The 21,551-nt window shown below is 40.2% G+C and overlaps 1 protein-coding gene across 11 annotated transcripts in view; it reads left to right on the top strand.

Annotated features, from left to right (window-relative positions):
- Inpp4b (inositol polyphosphate-4-phosphatase type II B) overlaps positions 1-21,551 on the top strand; it is a 762,101-nt gene that overhangs the window by 418,882 nt on the left and 321,668 nt on the right. For 9 of the 11 annotated variants that reach the window (XM_052167328.1, XM_052167331.1, XM_052167326.1 and 6 more), the window contains 2 exons: positions 374-492; positions 2,896-3,012. The exons of 1 other annotated variant lie outside the window; for it this stretch is intronic. In XM_052167328.1, the coding sequence (XP_052023288.1) occupies positions 374-492; positions 2,896-3,012 (236 nt within the window). The remainder of the gene's footprint in view (positions 1-373; positions 493-2,895; positions 3,013-21,551) is intronic. One more of the 11 variants, XM_052167336.1, reaches the window with a different exon arrangement.

Genomic DNA, 21,551 nt, shown 5'->3' with positions numbered 1-21,551 from the left:
AGTGTGAAAGAAGCCCTAGGGGTTATTGGCTAATTAAAGCTCTCACGTTGCCTGGCTGTGTGTGTGTCTACATTTGCACACACTGGAGCTGCAATCCCAGAGTACTCAAGACTTGCATGTGCTGCAAATGTGGTCAGTGGAAATGAACTCTCAATTCAGCTTGGCAGCACGTGACTTCCTATTTCTGTAAGGTACTTCCAAGAGACTTCCTCTGTAAAGCCAGCTGAGAACCAGGAGATTTCCTTCACCGGCTAGACAGAGTTTATTTCAGCTCTGCACAGAAGTTTGCCTGAGAGAGATCGACTGAGTTTCTTTCTTTCCTTCTTTCTTTCTTTTTTTCCCCTGTTCTTTCTTTTCCCTTTGTTGTTGGCAGCCTGCAAGGATCTTGTGGCTCCTGTCAGTGATCGGAAACTGAATACAATAGTACAGATCTCAGTAATCCACCCCGTGGAGCAGACGCTGACGAGGTACTCCAGCACAGAAATTGTGGAGGTGAGCCTGGCATGTGTTTCTCTCTCTCTCTCTCTCTCTCTCTCTCTCTCTCTCTCTCTCTCTCTCTCTCTCTCTCTCTCTCTCCACCTTTGCCCCCCCCCGTCTCTCCTCTCTCTGTGTAAGCTGTTGTCTCTTGTCTCTCTCCTCTCTCTGCGTAAGCTGTTGTCTCTGTGTCTGCTGTGTTTGCTGCAATCTCCTCCTCCCCCACCTCTCCCTCTCTCCCGCCCCTCCGCCCCTCCGCCCCTCCGCACAGCTGACATAAGTTAACTTGTGGTCTCCGACTGGCTATGGCTTTCGTCCTGTCATTAAAGAACACAGATCTGAAATTTCTAAGCACATGCAGAGTAAGCACACGGAGAAAAAATGGACTTTTCATTGAAAGGTTTTAATTTTCTTCCAGGAAAAAAAAACAAAAACTTTGCACTCTCAATTCCCAAACAGAACAGAATGTTTGTCTAGATATTTGTGTTTTTCTGTGTAGAGTATCTATGTTGATTTTAAATACAGTGGGATGACTATATTTAATGAGGAAAAAAGTATAAAGTCCTCACAGAGTTCAAAACACTTGAAGAGGTTTTAGCTTACCCCTCATACCTTGGGGCCCAGTCTATTCCAACAGCACTTTATATTCTCTTCTAGGTATGCATTTCAAAGTACTGTGTTTTCTAAAGAAAGATAAGTGATTAACTTGATTAGCTATAATTTCTCATGGGATGAGAGATTTCCTACTGACATTTACTGTTGCTAATACAATATTCACCATGGATTGAAGGAAATACAATATTGTATTGGCGCAGATTCGATAAGACAGGGGTTTCCCTTTAGATGATTTTGTTCTTGTGACACATTTCATGACCTTAGCGAATGAGAGATGCTTATTTGATCATCTGGGGCTCCGGAGATCATGCTCTGCAACTCCTTCCGCTGAGTGTGTTTTTCTTCCACTTGTGAGCCTCCGCTGTTGCTGTTCCGAATGAGTGTCTCTCCCAGGAACCCAGCCTGTCGGCTCCATTCTTGGCTGACTGAGCTCACTCCTTGCTCTGAAGCAGTGGCTGGTAGAAATGATTCACCCTGCAATTTGGAGTCACTTCTATTATGAGAATGACCTAAATCCCGTGTGGCCGCCCTGCATTCCCCCCTGCAGTGAGCCCTGCAGGCTTCCTTCCTCTGCTTCCCCACTGCAGGGCCCCTGAAGGCAGGCAGAGTCTGCCCCTTCCATCCATCCCTGAATCTGTCTTTTGCAGACTTTAGGTTCTAGTGCTGGTAAAATGTGTAGTTAGCCCACAGTTGAATTTAAAGTATTCTTCCTCATAGAAAGGCAGTTTGACTAAAACTGTGAAGTTATTTTCTTAATGAAAACACTTGTTACCTTTTGAACACTGGCAAATTTTAAAGTAACATGCATGCATATTTTTTCCACTGCCCTCACTATTCTCTTGTGTTAAGAAACACATATCCTAAAGTGTATTTTTATAACTATAAAGGTGATTTATGTCGTTCACGTTTATATAGACTATGCACACTTTTCTTAGATGTTTTATTCACTGCCTGCTTCCAAATGTGTCTGACATAATGTCAGGAAAAGAGCATTTCGCCTTCTGAAGGAAAGAGTCAAAAAATGAGGGGATGAGTGGATGACTCCCACGGGATTTCAGGAACTTCAGTAGGCCAGTGGCTTATTGAACTTTTGGAACATTTTCAGATATATTTGTCTGTGTGCGTGCATGTCTACAATGTGATGCTAGATGCCAGCCTTCTAAATTCTGAGGCCCTTAAATGTCTTGGGGACCATATTCCAAACAATAATTTCATTTCCCCAGTGCATCATACTTGGAACTCTTCTCATTGGTTTTCACAGTGGTCTACGAGTCAGGGAGACCTCTGTTAAACGCCTCAAAGCAATCACACACGCATAGAGGATAGCTTTCGACTGAAGCAGAGTAAAAATCAAACAAACAAAAAACAACTCTTTTAAGGGATACCTCAATGGTTTGAGGAAACAGCTTCACTCAGTTTGGTGAGGCAGAATCTTAGATCATTTGTCTAAATTATCAATATATAATGATTATATTTTATAGAGAGTTTTAAATAGATGACAATTTGACCTAAAGAAAGGTTCTGAATATAACTTTTAAAAACAAGGGTTTTTTTTTTTGTTTTGTTTTGTTTTGTTGTTTTTAAGAGTCCTGAGCCACTTAAAGAAACGAAAACTCATCTGCTCAGTATCCCTCAGTACAATGGGATGCTGGGCTCATGGCCCACAAGCGACACTTGGCTCTTCAGATCTCTTTAATAGAACGATTTCCTAGAAAAGCAGACAGACACACTCTCTGTGTTTTCACTGTCCCTGCAAGCTGTCGGCTACAGTTGCTGCCTTAATGAATCCTGCCTATACCGTTTCAGGGAACAAAAGACCCACTGTTCCTGACGGGTGTCACATTCCCATTTGACTACCCCATCTATGAAGAGACAAGAATAAAACTGACAGTCTACGATGTCAAGGATAAGTCTCATAACACTGTAAGTACTTGAACTTCTTTCTCCGGGAATAGAGAGAGGGCGTCATATTTTACCAAGCTGTGGGACTTTGGATGCTGGTGACATGTTTAAAGAGGGCTGTTTGTTCTGTACTTGTATCTGTCTTCTGAGTGTGCGCTTCTTCATGTTGTTCCAACTCATTTGACTTGATACCAAAATGCCATTTGGTTACGAGCAAAAGCTTACTGAACAGACCTATATCTTAAAAATGGCTAATTTGACCTCTTGGCTGATATTTTGATGTAATTTGAAGCTGATTGGATACTATTTTGGGGTGGAAGCAAACGGAACAGATTAAATAGCAGTTCCATTCTTTTAGAACTTGTAATTACTAAAAACTGGAAGTTAACATTTGTCAGTTCTCATGATTTATCTTTTCTTGTCAAATGAGTCCTCTCTTCTGGATAGGCACTGTCCGTGGAAGCGTTTCTTATAACTCCTGGTCAGATAGTGATGCTGGTGTTGAGACACTGAGGGAGGGCAACCCAACCTCCCCTTCAGTGCTACTGTGAAGGTATATGTGTTTTCAAAGCAGTCGGATGGTGGGATTTTAATGGTCAAAAGTGAAGCGTGAGGCAAGGAAGGGTTTTGATGGCAGTGAGGGCAGCTGGTTCCAAGGAGGGCTCCTGTTAAAGCTAAGGGAGGCAAATGGGCTTGAAAAGCCCTACAGCCTGGAACTGTACCTGACTCTGCCTTTACTTAGACAGTTCTATTTTGGCTATAATAACTCGATATAATGTAGGTAGAAGGAACTTGCACACACAGTCCCCTAGTGAGGTTATAAGTAGAGAAGAAAACATATTGAAGGGATTTATATACATCATAGTACTGGGAATGGCCACTTCTCTTAAACTGTGGAATGAATATTCAACTAAATGAATAGCATACGCACAGAATAGAAATAGCCATGGCTGTCTGCATGGACAGACAGTCTGTAAGGAAGAGAGCTATATGTCTGGCTTCTGGATTTACTTCACTCCCCAGCTTTGGGACTACGAGAGCCTATTTTCTGTATGTTTCCATTGAGGACTTTTTGTAAGAACTAAATGAGTAAACATACAGAAACTGTTTAGGGTCCAGTATGTACAGGCATGAGCAATCACTAGTTACTACTAGTGTAGTTAGCATGTTCCTGACTACCTCATAGCTACTCATAAGCCAAAGCCAAATAAAAGTCTCATAGCTAAAATCATTTTCTATATTTAGTAACTTTACTTTCTAAAAAAAATATGTTCTTAACTGAAATAAAATTTTATAATATATTGGGGAGAGAGAGAGAGAGAGAAAGAGAGAGAGAGAGAGAGAGAGAGAGAGAGAGAACTGAAGTTGAAATAGGAATAGGAATAGGTTATAGCCCCCTCAAAACCTAATCCTATAGATCTGTGCCTACCAGCTAGGATACATGTCCAAAATGTTCCAAAATCCCCAAGAACAATTGCATGAACTAACTGAAGACAGGATATTCAGACATATGAGTCTGTTGTATGTATTTCCCATTGAAACCTTAACATAGTATGAACTAACCAATGTGTCTTAATCCCCTACAATCCGTGTCATCTGAAATGGGGATACTTATTAATCCTCCATAGGTAAACGGTTTGTGTGCTGGCCACCTATGTTTTTTATTCGCTTTAGTTCTGGGAACTAATTATGTGGATTTTTTTAAAAAGATGTTCTTCCTTGATCGGCAGTCTTACCATGGTAAAGAACTGGGAGGGCTGAAAGCTCTTGATGTGGAATTAAATGTTTGGAGCTTGAATGTACTTAGGAGGTGCAGCTGGCTTTCCCTCCCCAAATGCTGTTAATTAAAGCACAACCTGTTCCTTAAAATAGCTGGCAAAAATAATCTTGGTGATGGAATTGTAAATAGAAATATGGTTCATTAATATGCTAATAGTCCCCATAGATGCCTGTGAGCTTAGATCTCTTCCCTCAACTCTTCAAGTTCTCTTTGCAGTCAGGTGAGGAAGTAAGTGGGTTGAAGTACAGCTTATACTTACTTAACAACCTGAGAGCTTTAGATCCTAATACTTCTGAGCCAAAGGAATGAGACTATGAATGTGTATATGTTTTGGAAGATTGGTGATTCTATACATATACTTTAAAGTATTTTAAATATCTGACACCAGTAATCCTTTAATCATATTAGACCCAGAATAATCAGATCTTCTTATTAGCTAAATGCTAGTTGGCTGAGGCAATGCCGTGGTTATTTGAATGTTCCTTTGGTGTTTATTGTTGCTGAGAGCTAACCAATCAGATCCATGTGATAGCTTCCTACTCTGTGGTCGTGTGCAGACATGCTGTGTCAGAGCTCTAGAAGAGAGAAGGTGACATATTTTCTCTGCACCCAATGCACCTATCAAGCTGTGACCTAGTTCTTCTTCTTATAGACTTCTAAACAACTGACCTAAGATTGATTGTCAGTGGTCTCAGCAGAAATATGATTACTCTCCAAAATGGATGGGAGGAGTCTAACTGTTGCTTCAGAATGACTGCTTCTCCTCCTTCATAATCTCCTTCATAATCTTCATGATGGCACTGCCCTGTGTGACAGATGGAGAGATAGTATTGGGCTGAGGGCTGAGAGGGAAGACAGGAGGTGCCAAGATCATTACCAAGATTTCATAACAGTTTAGTTCCCCTCTCATTATGGAAAAAAATACATTTTCAGGATGGGTTGCCATGATACCCCACTGCTTGATAGGGATGTAACACCTGAATGAAGTATATCGACTAAGAGAGGAGACACTAAGTCTGGAAGAGCAGTTGTTGTCTTAGGGCTATATTCTGGTCATATGTAGCATGTAAAATCTCCTGAGACCTGGAATTTAAGTAAGTGTATCTTACACTTAAATAAATGTAAATGTTATTTACAATGTTTGGCCTCAGGAACAAGAAGGGAAGGGGAGTCTTTCATATTTTGTTAAGAACGTCTGTGCAAGGAGAAACTTGCGGCAAAAAAAAAAAAAATCAGTATCAAAATGTGTTTCTCTCCTCTTTACCACGAACTTGAGTTGGAAGTTACTGGATGAAGTCCCTTCAGACCTGCTGAGAAAGGCTATCTAAACAGTCAGCCTATGATTAGGTCAGATCATTGCTTCTGCCTGTGGTTGAAATGTGAATTTCTGTTCAATTTTGCAGAAGTACACATTTATGTCCTTGTTTTAACCCTGGGGGTAAATAATCCTTTGCGATATCTGCCACTGAATTAGTTCATAACACATAATCTGGTGTGCAGTGGACACGGGACACTCCTAGGGTGAATCAATATAGCCTGCAACATCATAAAAACAGCCTGTTACAGCTATAGCTTCCCACTAGAGGCTATCAACACTGGATGCAAATGTATTGCTCCCTGTGTTCTCTGCCCTAGGTGGATTAGTGTTAGCACAGATTAGTCCCTAGACAGAAGGATTCCATATTCTTTGTCCATGATTTCTGTATTGGCTCGTTCAGAGCATTCAGTTTAAGTAGTTAAGAAACAAATTCTGTTATCAGAGAAAGTCATGATGTGGTGGGAGACAGAAGGCCGCTGAGATAACAAACCACTGATGCTACCAAGTGCTCCACGCATGCTTCCTTTTAGTTACACAGCAGTCCGTTAGTAGGCTGTCACTGTGCCCACTCTGAAGATGCAACTGGAGAATTCCAGATGTTTAGAGACACTTCGGCTCTCCAAGCTCTGCTGTGACACATGTATCCTTGGTAAGCTCTCCTTTGCTGTTATGCCCATGGTCTATTGTTACGTCAACAGATGTAATAAGGACACTCAACATAGAGGTTAAAAGTGCTTAGATGTTCATTATTTTAAAGAGTCAGTGTTCATAGACAAGGGCATTCTATAAGCCAAATTGTTAGCATTTAAGACATGCATAACTGTCTCAGTGCCTAATATATTGTATAATAAAGGAGCCAGCAAACCATTCATAAAGAGAAAGAATAATGGTTGAGGCTATTTGTGACGTTCTTAAGTTTATGCCTCAAACATTTTCTTTGTTTCTTTAACCTTGCTTGTTTGTTTGTGTTTTCTGGGGTCTTTCAGCCTGTTCCTTCTCTCACATCTGGCCTTTGGGAAGTCACAGTCTACTGTGAGATCTAGAGATTCCCCACAGAAGGGTTTCCCTTACTTCAGTTTGCTACTCTTTCTGAAGGAGTTTGCCTGTCTTCTACCTCATGAAAGGAAGCTTGCATTTAGAAATGGGATGCTTATTTTTATTTCTGTATAATCTACACAGACTAACATGGAGGGAGAAGAAATGATGAATTTATTAGCTACATGTGCCCATGCATCTTTCTATGACAGGATATGAACCTTCTCATTTATTCCTGAAAATTCCCTTGGGCCTTTAAGGAGTTGACTGATATCCTATACAGACTCAGACAACCACTGTCTCATATAGCTATTTCATTTATTCTTGAAATTTACAGGATTGAAGTAGTACAGTATGTTTCATCTAGTGACTAATAACTGTTGCTCAACATAATGTTTGAATTTATTCATTTGTTCTGCAGATCAATTCCCCATCCTTCTTCATTGCTGAATCGCATGCTTTTGTGACAGGCCACAATTTATTTATTCATCTCCTTATTGATAGATATTCAGGTTGCTTCTAGAGTTTGACAATGATGAATGAAATGTCAAATCTGTTTTTTTTTTATTCTCTTGGATATATGCCAGGAAGTATAACTGTTAGATCATGGGGCAGATTCATGTTCACCTTTTCTAAAGCAATCAAACTATGTCCCACACCCCACTTGCTCTTTGCTAGTTGATATTACTAGTCCGTTCATTAGCAGGATTTCATGATGTACACTTTGTGATCACTAATTAGGCTTCCAAAGAAAGCACATTGTCCTGTGAAGAGTGTCACCTTCACACTTGTAAGATTCCATAATGAGGGCTGACAATGGTGTGGCCCTCCCCTTCCTAACACACAAATATATACACATAGACACAAACACAGACACACACACTCACACACACACAGGAGGGCCCACTGTGAACAAGTGGCACATGGGAGCTTGCTAGCATGTGTGGACTATGGAGATGTGAGAACATGTAGTCAGGGACAGTCCACATGCAGTGGGGTCTGTCACTGAAAATCCCCGAAGGCAGGTCAAAGTAGAGAAGGCAAAGAATAGCACTCAGCCTGACACTTCCTGAAACATGAGACCTCTCTGAACTGTGTAGGAGGAAGTTCACCTGGGCTGGTGGATATCACATAGAAACTGCCCTCTTGTGCTGGTAGAGTCAGTAAGCTATAATTTATTCATGATTCTCAGTGGACCTCATATCACTTACCTGCTAACTAAATCATCTGATGTCTGACCAACCTCTGAGGTCTGTGAGGAAGGTTGGAGCCCTGAACTGAAAGAGCACGTTTCTGTTCCCAGCTATTTTCTTACACCTTGGACTCTTTGCACTGCCCCTTTTAGCTTCAAGTTTTCTTCAGCTGTCACCATTTGCCTGGTGGCTTAGCACTTATTGTCTGCTGGTCATTAGCGGTGTGTCTGTCTACACTGCAGCCCTTTGGCACAGCTGTCTCTGTGGGATGATGTTTGGTAAGCTTGATGTCTGATCGCATTGAACCCTTAAACAGCCCAAATGTGGGCACTGGGGACATGTGTCTTCTATTAGATTTCTACTAATGCTTGGCTTTGCAAAACTGAAGTGCGACTCATTGCCAAAACATTTCTTCTGTTTTGAAAGGAGCAGCAGTTAGTAATTCAAAAGCTTTCACTGATCTGGCTAGGAATAGTTTTTAATTACCGTAAGTTTATATACACAGCACAGTGAGAACAAAGGGAAAAATCTAAAGAAACATGGGCTTTTCTTGGAGTCATTTGAATGGAATGATAATTACAACCAGATTAGGTTAAATTGAAGGGAAAATTACTTTGAAGTGAATGGAAAAGTCATATGTACATCAGCAGAAGGTGATGGCCTTGCGGATGACTGTTAAGGGCCATCTGTCTGCACATCACAAAGATTCTGATACTGTCATGATCTTGATTGTTTGAGTGTCATGCATTAAGTTGAACTGTCTCTTAATGTATTCTCACTGAGGAGGTCTCCAAATGCTGTGCTGACAGTGGCTTACTGTCTGGTCTTAAGGAATTCAGTGAGTGGGCCAGTGTGCAATGAGAGTAGTCTTGAATACAAACTGTGGGAATGGTTTTGAACCCTGTCAAAGACCGTTGCCTTTGGAAGGTGTCATAGATATTTGTTTTACTATATATGCAGCTTATTATTGTTATAAAGTATGTTGATTTTTAAATATTGTCATTTGATTTTTATTGAAGAAAGTATTGACAAACATATTTTATACAGCTGTGACCCCACTCCAATTCTACTTAGACTAGGCAAAGACTATTTTAGCTGCTAGACTTGCTTGTCATTCTCAGACTTCAGCTGAGATGGAATGGAAGGTGTAGTGTTTCTTGCCCTAGAACATTGAAGAGCCCAGGGTCTTATCTCAGAAACTGTAGTCTGTATTTGTGGTTCGACATACATACCAATATAAACATGGATCTGTACTTTAATATTCATGTGTGTGTGTGTGTGTGTGTGGTTTGTTAGGTAAAGCTTTAAGATTAAAATTCAAGGGTCAAGTCTATTTATAGCTGAAAAAAGACCAAAATATACTTGGAAATGTTATTTTAAGAATAGTATTTCTCTCTTCAAAGAACTTTGGCAGCTGATGGAGCCTACAGGCAGAACATGCCTTATGGGTGGAGAGTTGAAGACACAGTTTAGTGGTGTCTCTAGTCTCAGATTTGCTACAGACTGTGTGAACAGGGAGTCTTAGCTTACTCTTCTGAAGTGGAGACGTCAATACTTTGTTAGTGACTGGAAAGAAAATGTAAAACTCCTGGAAAGTTACTTCAGGAAGCAGGATGCAATGGGAATGCCAATGCTGGGCACATATGCTGCATGTTTTATGCTAAGCTTTCTGTGCGACGGCTGCATATGTCTTAGAAGACTCCATGGTACTAGACCCCATAAGGTTGACTGTCTCTGCTGAACATCCTTCATCCTGGTCTGTCTGTTCTCTTTTTGCACGATGTGTGGATGCTCCAGCTCTGTAAGATGCTCCAAGGCTGGGTCACTTTGACATCTGTGAAGGGCAGTGAACAAAACCACATTTTTTCTATATATTTTTTAAAATTGCTCTAACATTCTGCCTTCTGATACTGTGACATCCATTTCCTGAGAGTCTCTTCAGGAAGGGAAGGAAGACTGCAAAGTGTGATCACTGGGCAGCCATGCACCCACTTTCCACTGTAATCAAGTCTCCTTGATTCTTTATTCTAATTTCTGTCACATTATATTGGCAGTATGTCTGTGGGTCCATCTCCTGCAATGACTGGTGAGGAAGAATGAGGACAAAAATAGATATTTCTTACACTTGCTGCACTGAGGTGCAAGTCGTCCTGTCTCTCTTTCTGTCCCAGTCACTGTCCAGTTTGATGTTCGAGATGTCATTTCTGCTCGACATGTCAACAGTCTTTGTAGGATCCTTTGACCTTGGACACAGCCGAGAGTAGAAGCAGTAAGAAAATGATTGTCTGTGATTTGTGTTGGCTACCTCTGCTTTTGTTTTTATTCTTTTAAGACATATTAAAGCAGGGGAAAGATTAGCTGAATAGCTGTTCCATAACTCAGTCTCATAAAACTCATGAAGGTTAACTAGATTAGATTATTTCAAGCAACAACTAGGAACATCACCATGCCCCCAATATACATAAAACCTACCCCCTCTTCTTCCTCACTCCTGCAGATTAACCAATTACACAGACTCACAGAAGCATCAGAGATCAATAAAAGCAAGGCATAAATAGCATTATTAATTACCCATTAGACAGTGTCATGTGGTGCTAACTAATGAATGGTAGACTAAAGGGGTAAGATTATTTCACAACTGTGTACTTCCCCCTTAGTTCTGTTTGGGGCATATCAAAAATAAAGATTAGTTAATTGATATAGAATATGACAGATTACAAATAATTTGTAAACATATTGTCACATTTGATTCTCACAGGGTTCCCATAATTTCACTACAAGGATGAAGCTCGAAACCAAATTTAGTTTGCTCGAGGTCATAGTTAATTGTTGTCAGAGTTCAGTTCCGACAATGAACCCACTAACAATAGGAAGTGTCTCAGCCACAGGGTTAAAGTATACCTAATTGTACTGTACCTTTCACTTTGAAGGCAACTTTCAAGTTTTTTCACTGCTGAGATAACCTACCCTTGTATATATGATTAGCATCTGCCTGTATGTTGAACTTCCTGAGGAAGGAAAGGGTCTCAGTATTTGAAGACTCTTTAAATGTTTATCCTAATGCCTTGGACAGTCCTGGATTCTCTAGAAGCCCGTAGACCTCAGTCTTATGCTTAATACCGTGGTTGACTTTGGCTGTTCATTTCCATTGTGATGAACCTACTTTATGTTGCTGTGTAACAGGGACAACTGTGACAACTTAGTGTCACTGGTCTCCCCTCTTCCCCAACCCCATGTTTTTTTCAGTGACAGAAGCAAGGCTTAGGTATAGGTAAGCTAATCAATTGACCTTTGAAAGAATCTCAGACATGTTGTCAAGTGATCAGAAGATCTCATCTCAGGGTGCTTATGTCAGGTTAAAATCAGACAAGCTTGAATCTAGAGCTGCGTAGTACAGTACCACTTCCTTGGAGGGGCTTCCTAAAGACTGTTTTTCTGCATTAAGGTTTAGTTGTGTCACAATGTTATAAGTTCCTCTAACTTTTATTCTATATAAAGTCCTGCTATGTACTAAGTTTAAAGATGTGACATATATGACTCCTTTCTATCGAACTGATTTTCATTATGATTAATTTCACATACAAATGGAAAAATCCATGTGGGCAAATCTAAGCAGTCATTTGGAAGTAGACACAGGAAATGAAGAGAGTTTTCTAGAAATATTAGTCTAACATAATATGAGGTTGCATAAGTGATTAGTTACCCAAATCTCTCTCTCTCTCTCTCTCTCTCTCTCTCTCTCTCTCTCTCTCTCTCTCTCTCTCTCTCTCTCTCTCTCTCTCTCTCTCTTTCTTTCTCTCTCACATCTCATCTCATTTCATCTTTTCTCTTTACACACACACACATACACACACACTCACACACATATGTACATTGCACACACTGCAAGGGTCACATGTGGCCATTACTGACACTCCCTTAGCTGTGTGTGTATGTGTGTTTGTGTGTGTGTGTGTGTGTGTGTGTGTGTGTTACCGTCAGAAACCCAGGATTCTCTTACCTTGTCACTTCTCCAATCACCCTGCATGACTACAGGACAGGTGCAGTCTTTCTAGGACTTTGTGTTTCATTATCTAAACCAGAACACAAAGAAAGAATTCATCTGCCCTCTCTCTACTGGGAAACATACCCCCATGCCCTTCTTGAGTCTCATTAGCCAGGACTGTGCCCCATGTGTCTGTCCTCCCCTCTTTGTACTAGGATGTATGAAAAATGGCAACGTGGAATGATTCTGGATTAAGCAAGTAACAGTGGGTTTGAAATAAAGATAAGAGAGGTAGCTTACAGAAGTGACTTTGAAAAAGGATAGGTTTTTCACAAAGAAGAAAAATAGGATGAGGAACTAGTCCACGTTAAGATTAAATACTTGGAACACAATGGCACATTGGGAATCAGTGGTGGTCAGGCTCTGTTACAAATTAGGAAGCATGATAAGAAAAAAAGAAGGAGCAAGGCAGAAGATAGCAGAGGTGAAACTCAAATTATAAAAGTTTTAAGATGGAGAGAATGGGATAGACTGCCAGATCTGCAGAGATATCAGGAAGATGAAAAACACAGTGAGCTCACAGAAAGATATTACCTTAGCCTGTACTGATATAACATCTGGTCATGTGTTTTAGACCATGGAGCAACCTGGACTGAGTTCTCATAAATCTTGGAGTGTAGTACAAAGTAGCATTCCAGAGGAGAGAGCTGGAATCTCTTAGGAAAGGTTTTAGACCAATTACTCAAGTTTTATTTTGTAAACTTTCATTTGCAAACTTTTGCATGCAACATTAATTATGCTTGAATTTCTTTTTTGGATCACTTTCTCAAATGAAATATTGTAGTATGCCTACCTTGGACCTAGCTCATTTAAAAGAAAAGTTATTAGGGTATTTGGGAAGTGGACCTGTTTAGAAATAGTTCTTTGGGGGTGAGCTCAATCTTCTTTGTTAGCAGTTCAGTCCCATGGCAAAGACCAGTCCCATGGCAAACACCTAATGTGAACCGGCAGCTGTAGTCCAATTGTGAAGGAGCCACAAGGCTCACCAACCAACTTGAGGCCACTGAAGCAGCAAGAAGTTAAGTCATAGGAACCTCACAAGCAGTTCTTTGGCAAGTTTCTCTCAATGGCAGCATTACACAAGTGGAGCTCAACAACACTATGAAAGGGGATGCAATGCATATGTGTCTTTAGAGAACAGGCAGAACAAAGGAAGCCAATGCCTCAGTGCTCCCTCCCCCACTTTCTGTGGGGTTACATTTGCACTCCTTCCTCACAGGTCCTTTCATGTGTCTTCTCCAGCAAAACATCCTTTCACTTGTGTGCCCCAGCAAAACATCACTTGAAATAACTGACTTTCCAAAGAAACCAGGAGTTTCCATTCAAGTATCACCGTGGCTTCCTCCAGCGTGAAGGAGACCACGCTGTCTGGTTATCTCTTGCTAGTTATACCGATCAACACAAATTTTTCTGACTAGTTAGATAAAACCAAGGCTACAAAGTAAACTTAAAAACGGAGAAAAGAATAGAAGTGGCCAAGTCACTTAGTGTGCCTGGATTTCCATCGGCAAGTATAATGAGGGGGAGATAGAATAAGTTTGTAAAGACAGAGTAAGATCATCATTGCAAAACAGTTGCTGTTTAATAAAAACTAGTTGCTGGTACTGAAAGCCTTCATCTTCTGTAATTAAAACAATTGTTACATGTTTTTGTGAAATGGGGCAGGGCAGTTGCTCAGGGGTACATGTAGCGGTCAGAGCACAACTTCGAGGTCTGGTTCTCTCCTTCCATCATGAGTTCCAGGTTAAACAAAGGGCATCGAACTTGGCAGCAGGTGTCTCTACCCTCTGAGCCACCTCGCTTGCTCCTCAATCTTTTATCTTTAGTTGTACTTAATCCTGTAATTAACATTGAAAGTGTTCGTCTCACTTTTGTTTGTTTTAACAATAACCAGAGAAAACTTCTTCTTCTTCTTCTTCTTCTTCTTCTTCTTCTTCTTCTTCTTCTTCTTCTTCTTCTTCTTCTTCTTCTTCTTCTTCTTCTTCTCCTTCTCCTTCTCCTTCTCCTTCTCCTTCTCCTTCTCCTTCTCCTTCTCCTTCTCCTTCTCCTTCTCCTTCTCCTTCTCCTTCTCCTTCTCCTTCTCCTTCTCCTTCTCCTTCTCCTTCTCCTTCTCCTTCTCCTTCTCCTTCTCCTTCTCCTTCTCCTTCTCCTTCTCCTTCTTCTCCTCCTCCTCCTCCTCCTCCTTCCCCTCCTCCTCCTCCTTCTCCCCCTCCTCCTTCTCCTCCTCTTCCTCCTTCTCCTCCTTCTTCTCCATTTCTCTTCTTGGTATTATTATTATTATTATTACTATTTCAATTCTCACTGCCTTTCCCAAGCTTGTTTCTAACTCATGAGTTTAAGTGAAGCTCCTTCCAACTTCACCCTCACAAGTATGTAGTAGCTGGAACTACAGTCATGTGCCACCATGCTCAGCTATTTAAGGATGCAGTCTTCCCCATACTAATCACCATAACAGTGCATTTTTCACATGTGATGCTCTGTCACACTACCTAACAAACAGAGGCATGATGGGATAACAAGCCATCTGGTATTCTGTATCAAATATTTGCTAAATTAAGCTCTATAACATCTCAATAGGAAAGAGACTCCATTGGATGATCCTCACTGTCTAAATATGGAGACCGAGGCACAGGTGCATTCATCCAAGTGTCACAGGCCTCAACTAGAAGTTAAGGTTTGAATAGGTGATCAGTTCCCGAGCCTGTGCTCTTAATGCTTATATGTTAATATGACAGTAAATAACATCCTAAATCAAATTTATTCTACATGTATCTGTCATATTGTCCATTAAAGTATTTTATTATATATTTTAAACCTCAATGGGAGCATCTCTAATTATTTTGCAAAAATATTTTTCTAAATATTCTAGATTTACCACCGTAGGGTTTTAGAGCCTCAGGTCAAGAGTCACTACCTCCGTTCATCTTCTCACCTTCAGCTCTATGAAAGGGCACTGCTCTCTTAGCTATGGATGCAAAAATAGAAGTTATGACCTATCTGGGCCTCTGCTCTTCAGTCACAGTCTTTCCACTGGGCTGCAGCACACAGAGTTAGCCTTTCAAAACAGTAGTTGTTAGAGTCAGCAGCTATTTGGGACAGAGCCCTGTTCTGGCAAGGACAAGAAATGACTCAGTTTAAAACTGGCTCTATTTCATGTCCAGATACCCTTACATGTGTGAATGCCTGCGTTTGTTTGGTAGGTGGTTGCAGAGGCTAAGTTTTTGATTCAGAATATAAAAACATAAGTAAGCAATTGTGAGATTTTATCTAGTGCCATCAAATGGGAGGGGCAATACTCACTCCATGGTTGTTGCTTCCAGCCTGAGACTGTGCTCCTTGCTTCTTCCTGGAGAGGGACAACTGAGTACCGTTTCTTCATCAACTTTATTCTTTGTTCTTGAAAACTGTTACTTTTGGAGGCACATATTCCTAGAAGAGGCCCAAAGCCACATTGGAAATGTCGTTAAAGACTTAGTAGGGGAGGCCTGCCTGGCAATCACCTGTCTCCCATGTTCCCCATTTTTCTTAAAAATGTCCAGTGCAGAACCAGTGTCAGGTCCTATTTTCTGCCTGTCTTAGCCCTACCTTTGTTCTTTTCAATGCATAAGAATATAGATCTCATGATCTGGAGGCTCACTGAGTCTGAACTACTTTTGATTGTTAGTGCACTTTGCTTTAGAGGAAGGTTTTAGAACTCTACACATGCTGTATAGGAACACACGCACAGTGCATTGTGCCTCTCAGTATGGGAGGTGAGGGCGGAGATTCAAAGCAAACTGTAGTACCTGATCCTGAGCTGGGAACTATTGCAAAGATAGACACTGAGGATTAACAAATGGGTTTGATAGAGAGTAAACCTGGGGGGACCCATAGTTCCAGGTGCATATGCATCAGAGGATGGCCTTGTTGGACACCAAAGGGAGGAAAGGCCCTTGGTTCTGAGAAGGCTTGTTGTCCCAGTATAGGGGGCCGCCAGGACAGGGAAGCAAGCAGGAGGGGATGGATTGGCGAGCAAGGGGAGGAGAGATGGGTTAGGGGATTTTCAGGGGGAAACCAGGAAAGGGGACAACATTTGAAATGTGAATAAAGACTATATCTATGAAGTAAAAAATGAAAACAAAAACAACAAAAATAAAACAAGCAAATGGGTTTGAATATTGATCAAGTGTCTGCAAAATCTTAACCCTTTAACTTCTCAAGTGCTAGTGTTTAAACTCCTGTTATGTGCATTGCTACCACAGGTGTATCCCAGAGCACTTCCTTAAATTCTTAGACATGAGACATAATAGACTAGAGGAAATCTGTCTGATGCTGAAGTGAAGTTTGGGTTTTGTCCTCTTGGGAGTACTGTCAGGGAAAGCTTTGGTTGAAACATGATGCGATTCCAGGTTTCCTTCTTTGTCTTCCTTCTGTTTTTACTCCTTTAACTTTTCCTTCTCCAGTTCTTCCTTCCTTCTTCCCCCCTTCCCCACCTTTCTCCCTCTCTCTCCATTGCTTTTGGAGAAAAAGCCTACCTCAGTGCCCCTTTGGGCTGACATCTCTTGTTCCTCTTCTTTAGGACATTGTTTTCTCTATTTCTATATTGTCTGTACAAAAATACATCTCAGCAATTCCTACTGAGTAGCTGGGAAATTCTGTTTTTTTGTGCACAGTCCTAGCTTGATGGCATACCTTTGAAATACTTTTTTGTATATTTTCTTGCTCAGTGTCTTCAATGTGCTTCCTATTATATATCTTCTGAAAGAAACCATTTGCTCAGTTGCTTCTCTTGGCAAATGGTGACATTCTTTGTAGATTTCAGTTGTTATACACATCAAAGAGGGAAAGACATTCTTGTTAATGTTTTATGACTGTATGGCTAAGCAAAATATGTATACTAAATGATAGAAATTAAAAATTACTTGGTTTTGAAAACATTGTATTCAATTGTAAAAAATCATATGTATTTGTTTATACTTTATTTTTTAGCTAGTTAACAAGGTCGTGTGTATTTCCTGTGTGTTGTGATTTTTGAGGAATCCACCTATTATAAAATATGAAAATGATATATTTTAATTCAAAATTCCAAAATCACGGGAAGAGAGTAATTACTTGACATTAAATCCTTTATTATAACTTTATTTAATGCATTGAGTTAGGAAGCAGGCATAAGAAATTAATAATTTGTTTTCATTGTAGTAATGAAGACACTGACTTTTGTTTTAGAAAGTCGTCTGATTCTTAGGCAATTTCCATTGTTCAATCACAGAGAGTTTACTAGCTATAGAGGCCATGTAGAAATCATGTCAATCAGTGGTGAGCTTTTGTATTTCTGAATAGCTTCATACAGAGAGGAGGAGTATAGCACTTAGTAGGCCTTTTATTTTTTCACTTACAGAGCTTGACTAGTAATATTTCCAATCTCCTTTTCAGGAGTTTAGTGTCATTAGACAAAAAATAAATTCATAAGATAAATTATAATCCTTATATCTCAGAGAACAGACTAGTCCCAGATTCACAATCTGTACACACTATTGTAACAAATTTAGGTATTTCAAGGTACCTTAGTGGCAGAGTCATAGCAATAGAGCACATTCTAAGCTTTGTCCCCAACACCTCTAATGCGATTCATTATGATTGGTTACTTATGTGTTAATTTGGGAGAGAATAAAGGATGGTATTAATGCAATGCCTCACATCAAGCAAACATATCTTTGAGTCTTGGCTCCAGAATACTGATTCGTGACCTTAGGCAAATTCAACATCACTAAGACTCCAGTGTTCTCTTCATTGAGATGGATGTAGCAATAAGCTGGTCCTCATCTACTGGAAGTGATATATAATACGTAATCTCATGGACCCTTGGGCAGAATTCCTGACACCTCAAGGATTCTACACATGTAGCTCTCTTTATTACTCTTTTCTAACATTTGATAACATCTAGTAGGTAAAAGCTGGGTTAGAAAATAAAAAGAATTTACAAATCACTGTGCCTTCAAAGGAAGATCATTCTTCCACCTTCTATTTCTTTTCTGAGATCAAATATGAACTTTAATCACAGATGTGTGCATGCATAAGTGCACACACACACACATACACACACACACTTTTGTGTGTATAAATAAAAAATCCAAAATGAATAATAGAAAAAAATTTAGAAACATTCCAAATATTGATCATAAAAAAAAAAGAACAGTATTTGTGGAAGTGAAGACTAGAGGGTTTGATAAAAGACTTGTGCAGAGAGACTTTTCTTACAGGGATTCTAGAGGAAAGCTTAAGGGAAGTTATCACTTATTCAATCAGCAGTTTCTCTGAAAGTATAGCATTCAAATCTTATTGATAATTGTTATAATCATAACAAAGTTTCTTTCAAAATTTATTTCTCATTCCTTCCATTCACACCTCTGTGCTCCTTTGAGGTTATGTTGGGGATTCTAAGTAGTAGTTTATCAATGCTTTCCAGAGAACATAGCTTTGAATGGCAGCCTCCCACGGTCTAGGAATGCTGCAAGGATTGAGGGCACCAACCACTGAGAGGTGTGTTTGTTACTTGTTTGTTGCTGTCATAAACATCATGACCAAAGGCAGCTTGAGGAGGAGAAAGTTTATTTACATTTCCAGTGTATAGACTATCAGAAAGGAACTCAGGGTAAGAAGTCAAGGCAGGGACTGAAGCAAAGATCAGGAGAAATGCTACCTCCTGGCATTCCTCTCCTGCCTTTGTCACCCTGCTTTCATTCCTCCCCAAGGACCTCCTTTCCAGGAGTGGTACCACGCACAGTGACATGTGAGCTCCCACATCAACCAGTAATCAAAAATGTCTCAGTGGCTTGTCCACAGGCCAATATGATATAGGTGTTTATTACTTGAGGTCCCCTCTTCCTTAACGACTTTAAAGTGTATCAAATGGATGCAAAGTTACCATGTAACAACTGTAACAATGCAACCAACATATGAGGTAAATAAGTAAGGAGGTCCTTCCCAACACCACCCTCAACCTATGTGCATGTTGTTTGTTTCCTTTTAAGGATTTCATTTTTATTTTCAATTTTGTGCATGTGTTTTTGTCTGTGTGGACATATAAACATGAGTGCAGCGCCCGGGGAAGCTTTGGCTCCCCTAGAACTAGAGTTACTGGTAGTTGTAAATGGCCCGATGTGGGGATTGAACTTGGATTCTCTACAGGAGCAGTATACATTCTTTTTTTTTTTTTAAGAAAATGACCAATACAAATATTTATTTAATAATACTGAGCAATACTTAATATTAACATAGTCAAGCCAGGTTGGTCAAGAAGATAAATGATTTACCTTTGCTTTACCTAAGTCCTCAAATGTAAACAAAGTAAGTAAAGTTACAGGTAAAGGAAACGTTGCCCAGGTCCAAGTAGTAACAGTAATAGAATGGTTAACATGGGTTAACTAGGCCTGCAAAGAATCGCACTTAAATTTGTAACTTTTCATTTTATATTTTATGAGAATGGATGTTAGCTCTGCATGTGTGTCTGAATCGTGTGTGTGTGTGTGTGTGTGTGTGTGTGTGTGTGTGTGTGTGCTATGTCCAAAGAGGCCAGACGAGGGCATTGGCTTCCCCTGGAACTAGAGTTAGAGACTGCCATGAGTCACCATGTAGATGCTGGGTTCTGAACTCCATCTGGAAGAACCATCAGTGCACTTAACCACTGAGCCATTTGTCTAACCCTTAAAATATGTAGCATAAACAACAAAGAAGTCACAAAAGCTTAGGGACTCTTAGCTGTCAAGGCTCTGCTCTTGACCTCAGGGGCTCATGATATCTGTCATGTTCTCCTTGGACAGTAGTGAAGGCAACAGTTGTGATACTTGTTAATAGGAGTTAAACCTAAACATTAAAAATTTGTATCTAAGATGATTTGGGAAAGGCTATTACCTTCTGAGAGGAGCTGTGGTGAAGCAGAGTGGGGGAAGTGGGAGTATACTTTCTCACTAAATTTCAAACTCATTGGTAACTCCAGTCCCAGGGAATATGATATGATACTCACTTCTGGCTGCTGTGGTCACTGTCCCCATGTATTCTCAGTCATAGATGAGGTCAAAATACCCATACACATAAAATTAGCATATATTAAGTTATATATTTATAAATAGATGATTAAGAGCTAACCTTCAGACACCAGAGGGAATTATTTTCCTTCATATCCATTTTTTATGACCTTTCCCACACACAGATTATCCCCAGAAAACCAACTTCATTTTAGGAACTCATGAAGTCTTGGCACACAAGTGCACTAGGATACTAGGATGCTCACAGGACTCCCAGGAGGAGAGTCTGTGTTTCTCTTTCTGTCAGGTAGAGGGGCAGCTCCTGGCCTCTTGGCTTAGGTCATCCTTTCTTCTTCATCATTTGGATTCAGTAAATCAAAAAGGGACCAGGTCTTTTTCATTTCCCTTCCTAAGATTCATGTTCATTTTCCTAACCCCACATAGCTCTAGCCATCCCCTTTCCTTTGAATATTTCATCTGTTGTATTGTGAATTAAACATTATGTTTTCAAGCTCTCTGTGTTTTCTCCTCAATGTTTTCTGAATCATTAAAGATGGGTAGAATCTTTGGTTGGTTAAGTGCTTCCATTAAGTGCTCATTGAGGGGCAAATTCATGCTGTAAAAGTAAGCATGGCTGGAAAAGATTTCAGAACTGCACAAAAGAATGCCCTTAGTTACCAAAGTTTCCACCTGTGTCTGGGGAAGAACGAAGGTTCTTTACTGCCACTTCTTAATGGTTAGTGACATGGATTCTTAGTGTTACGATGCCAGATGGCTTGATCAGAACATAATATTAAGTTCTTCAACATATTGTTCTATATTCAGTATTGTGCTATGTTTCAGTATACAGATTTTTTTTTTACCTCAAACAATTTATCAGCAAATATTATTTTCTGAATTCTTACTTTTAACAAACAAGCCAGGGCCGTTTCCCATCTGCTACCCAAACCATTCTTTCCACATCTCTGTGCCCTGTTCTGGACTCTCTGATTTCTGCACCCAAGACTTTTGCTGTCAATATTAACATTGTTTCTAGGCAGTATAAGCCCTGACCAGAGAAGGGGGGAGGGGAAGGGGAGCAGAGCTGAGCTGTCTAGGAATCTAGCAGCTTCCATCTTCTGCCACAGTTCCTGTTGGGGCTGGTTTCACTCCTGGTTTCCTTTCTCAACACATCTTTTGTTAACCT

The sequence above is a fragment of the Apodemus sylvaticus genome, chromosome 21 (assembly GCF_947179515.1).
Source record: "Apodemus sylvaticus chromosome 21, mApoSyl1.1, whole genome shotgun sequence".
In the NCBI taxonomy this organism is placed as follows: Eukaryota; Metazoa; Chordata; class Mammalia; order Rodentia; family Muridae; genus Apodemus; species Apodemus sylvaticus.
Note: the sequence above shows the minus strand (reverse complement) of the source record. Positions and strands in the feature narration are given on the sequence as shown.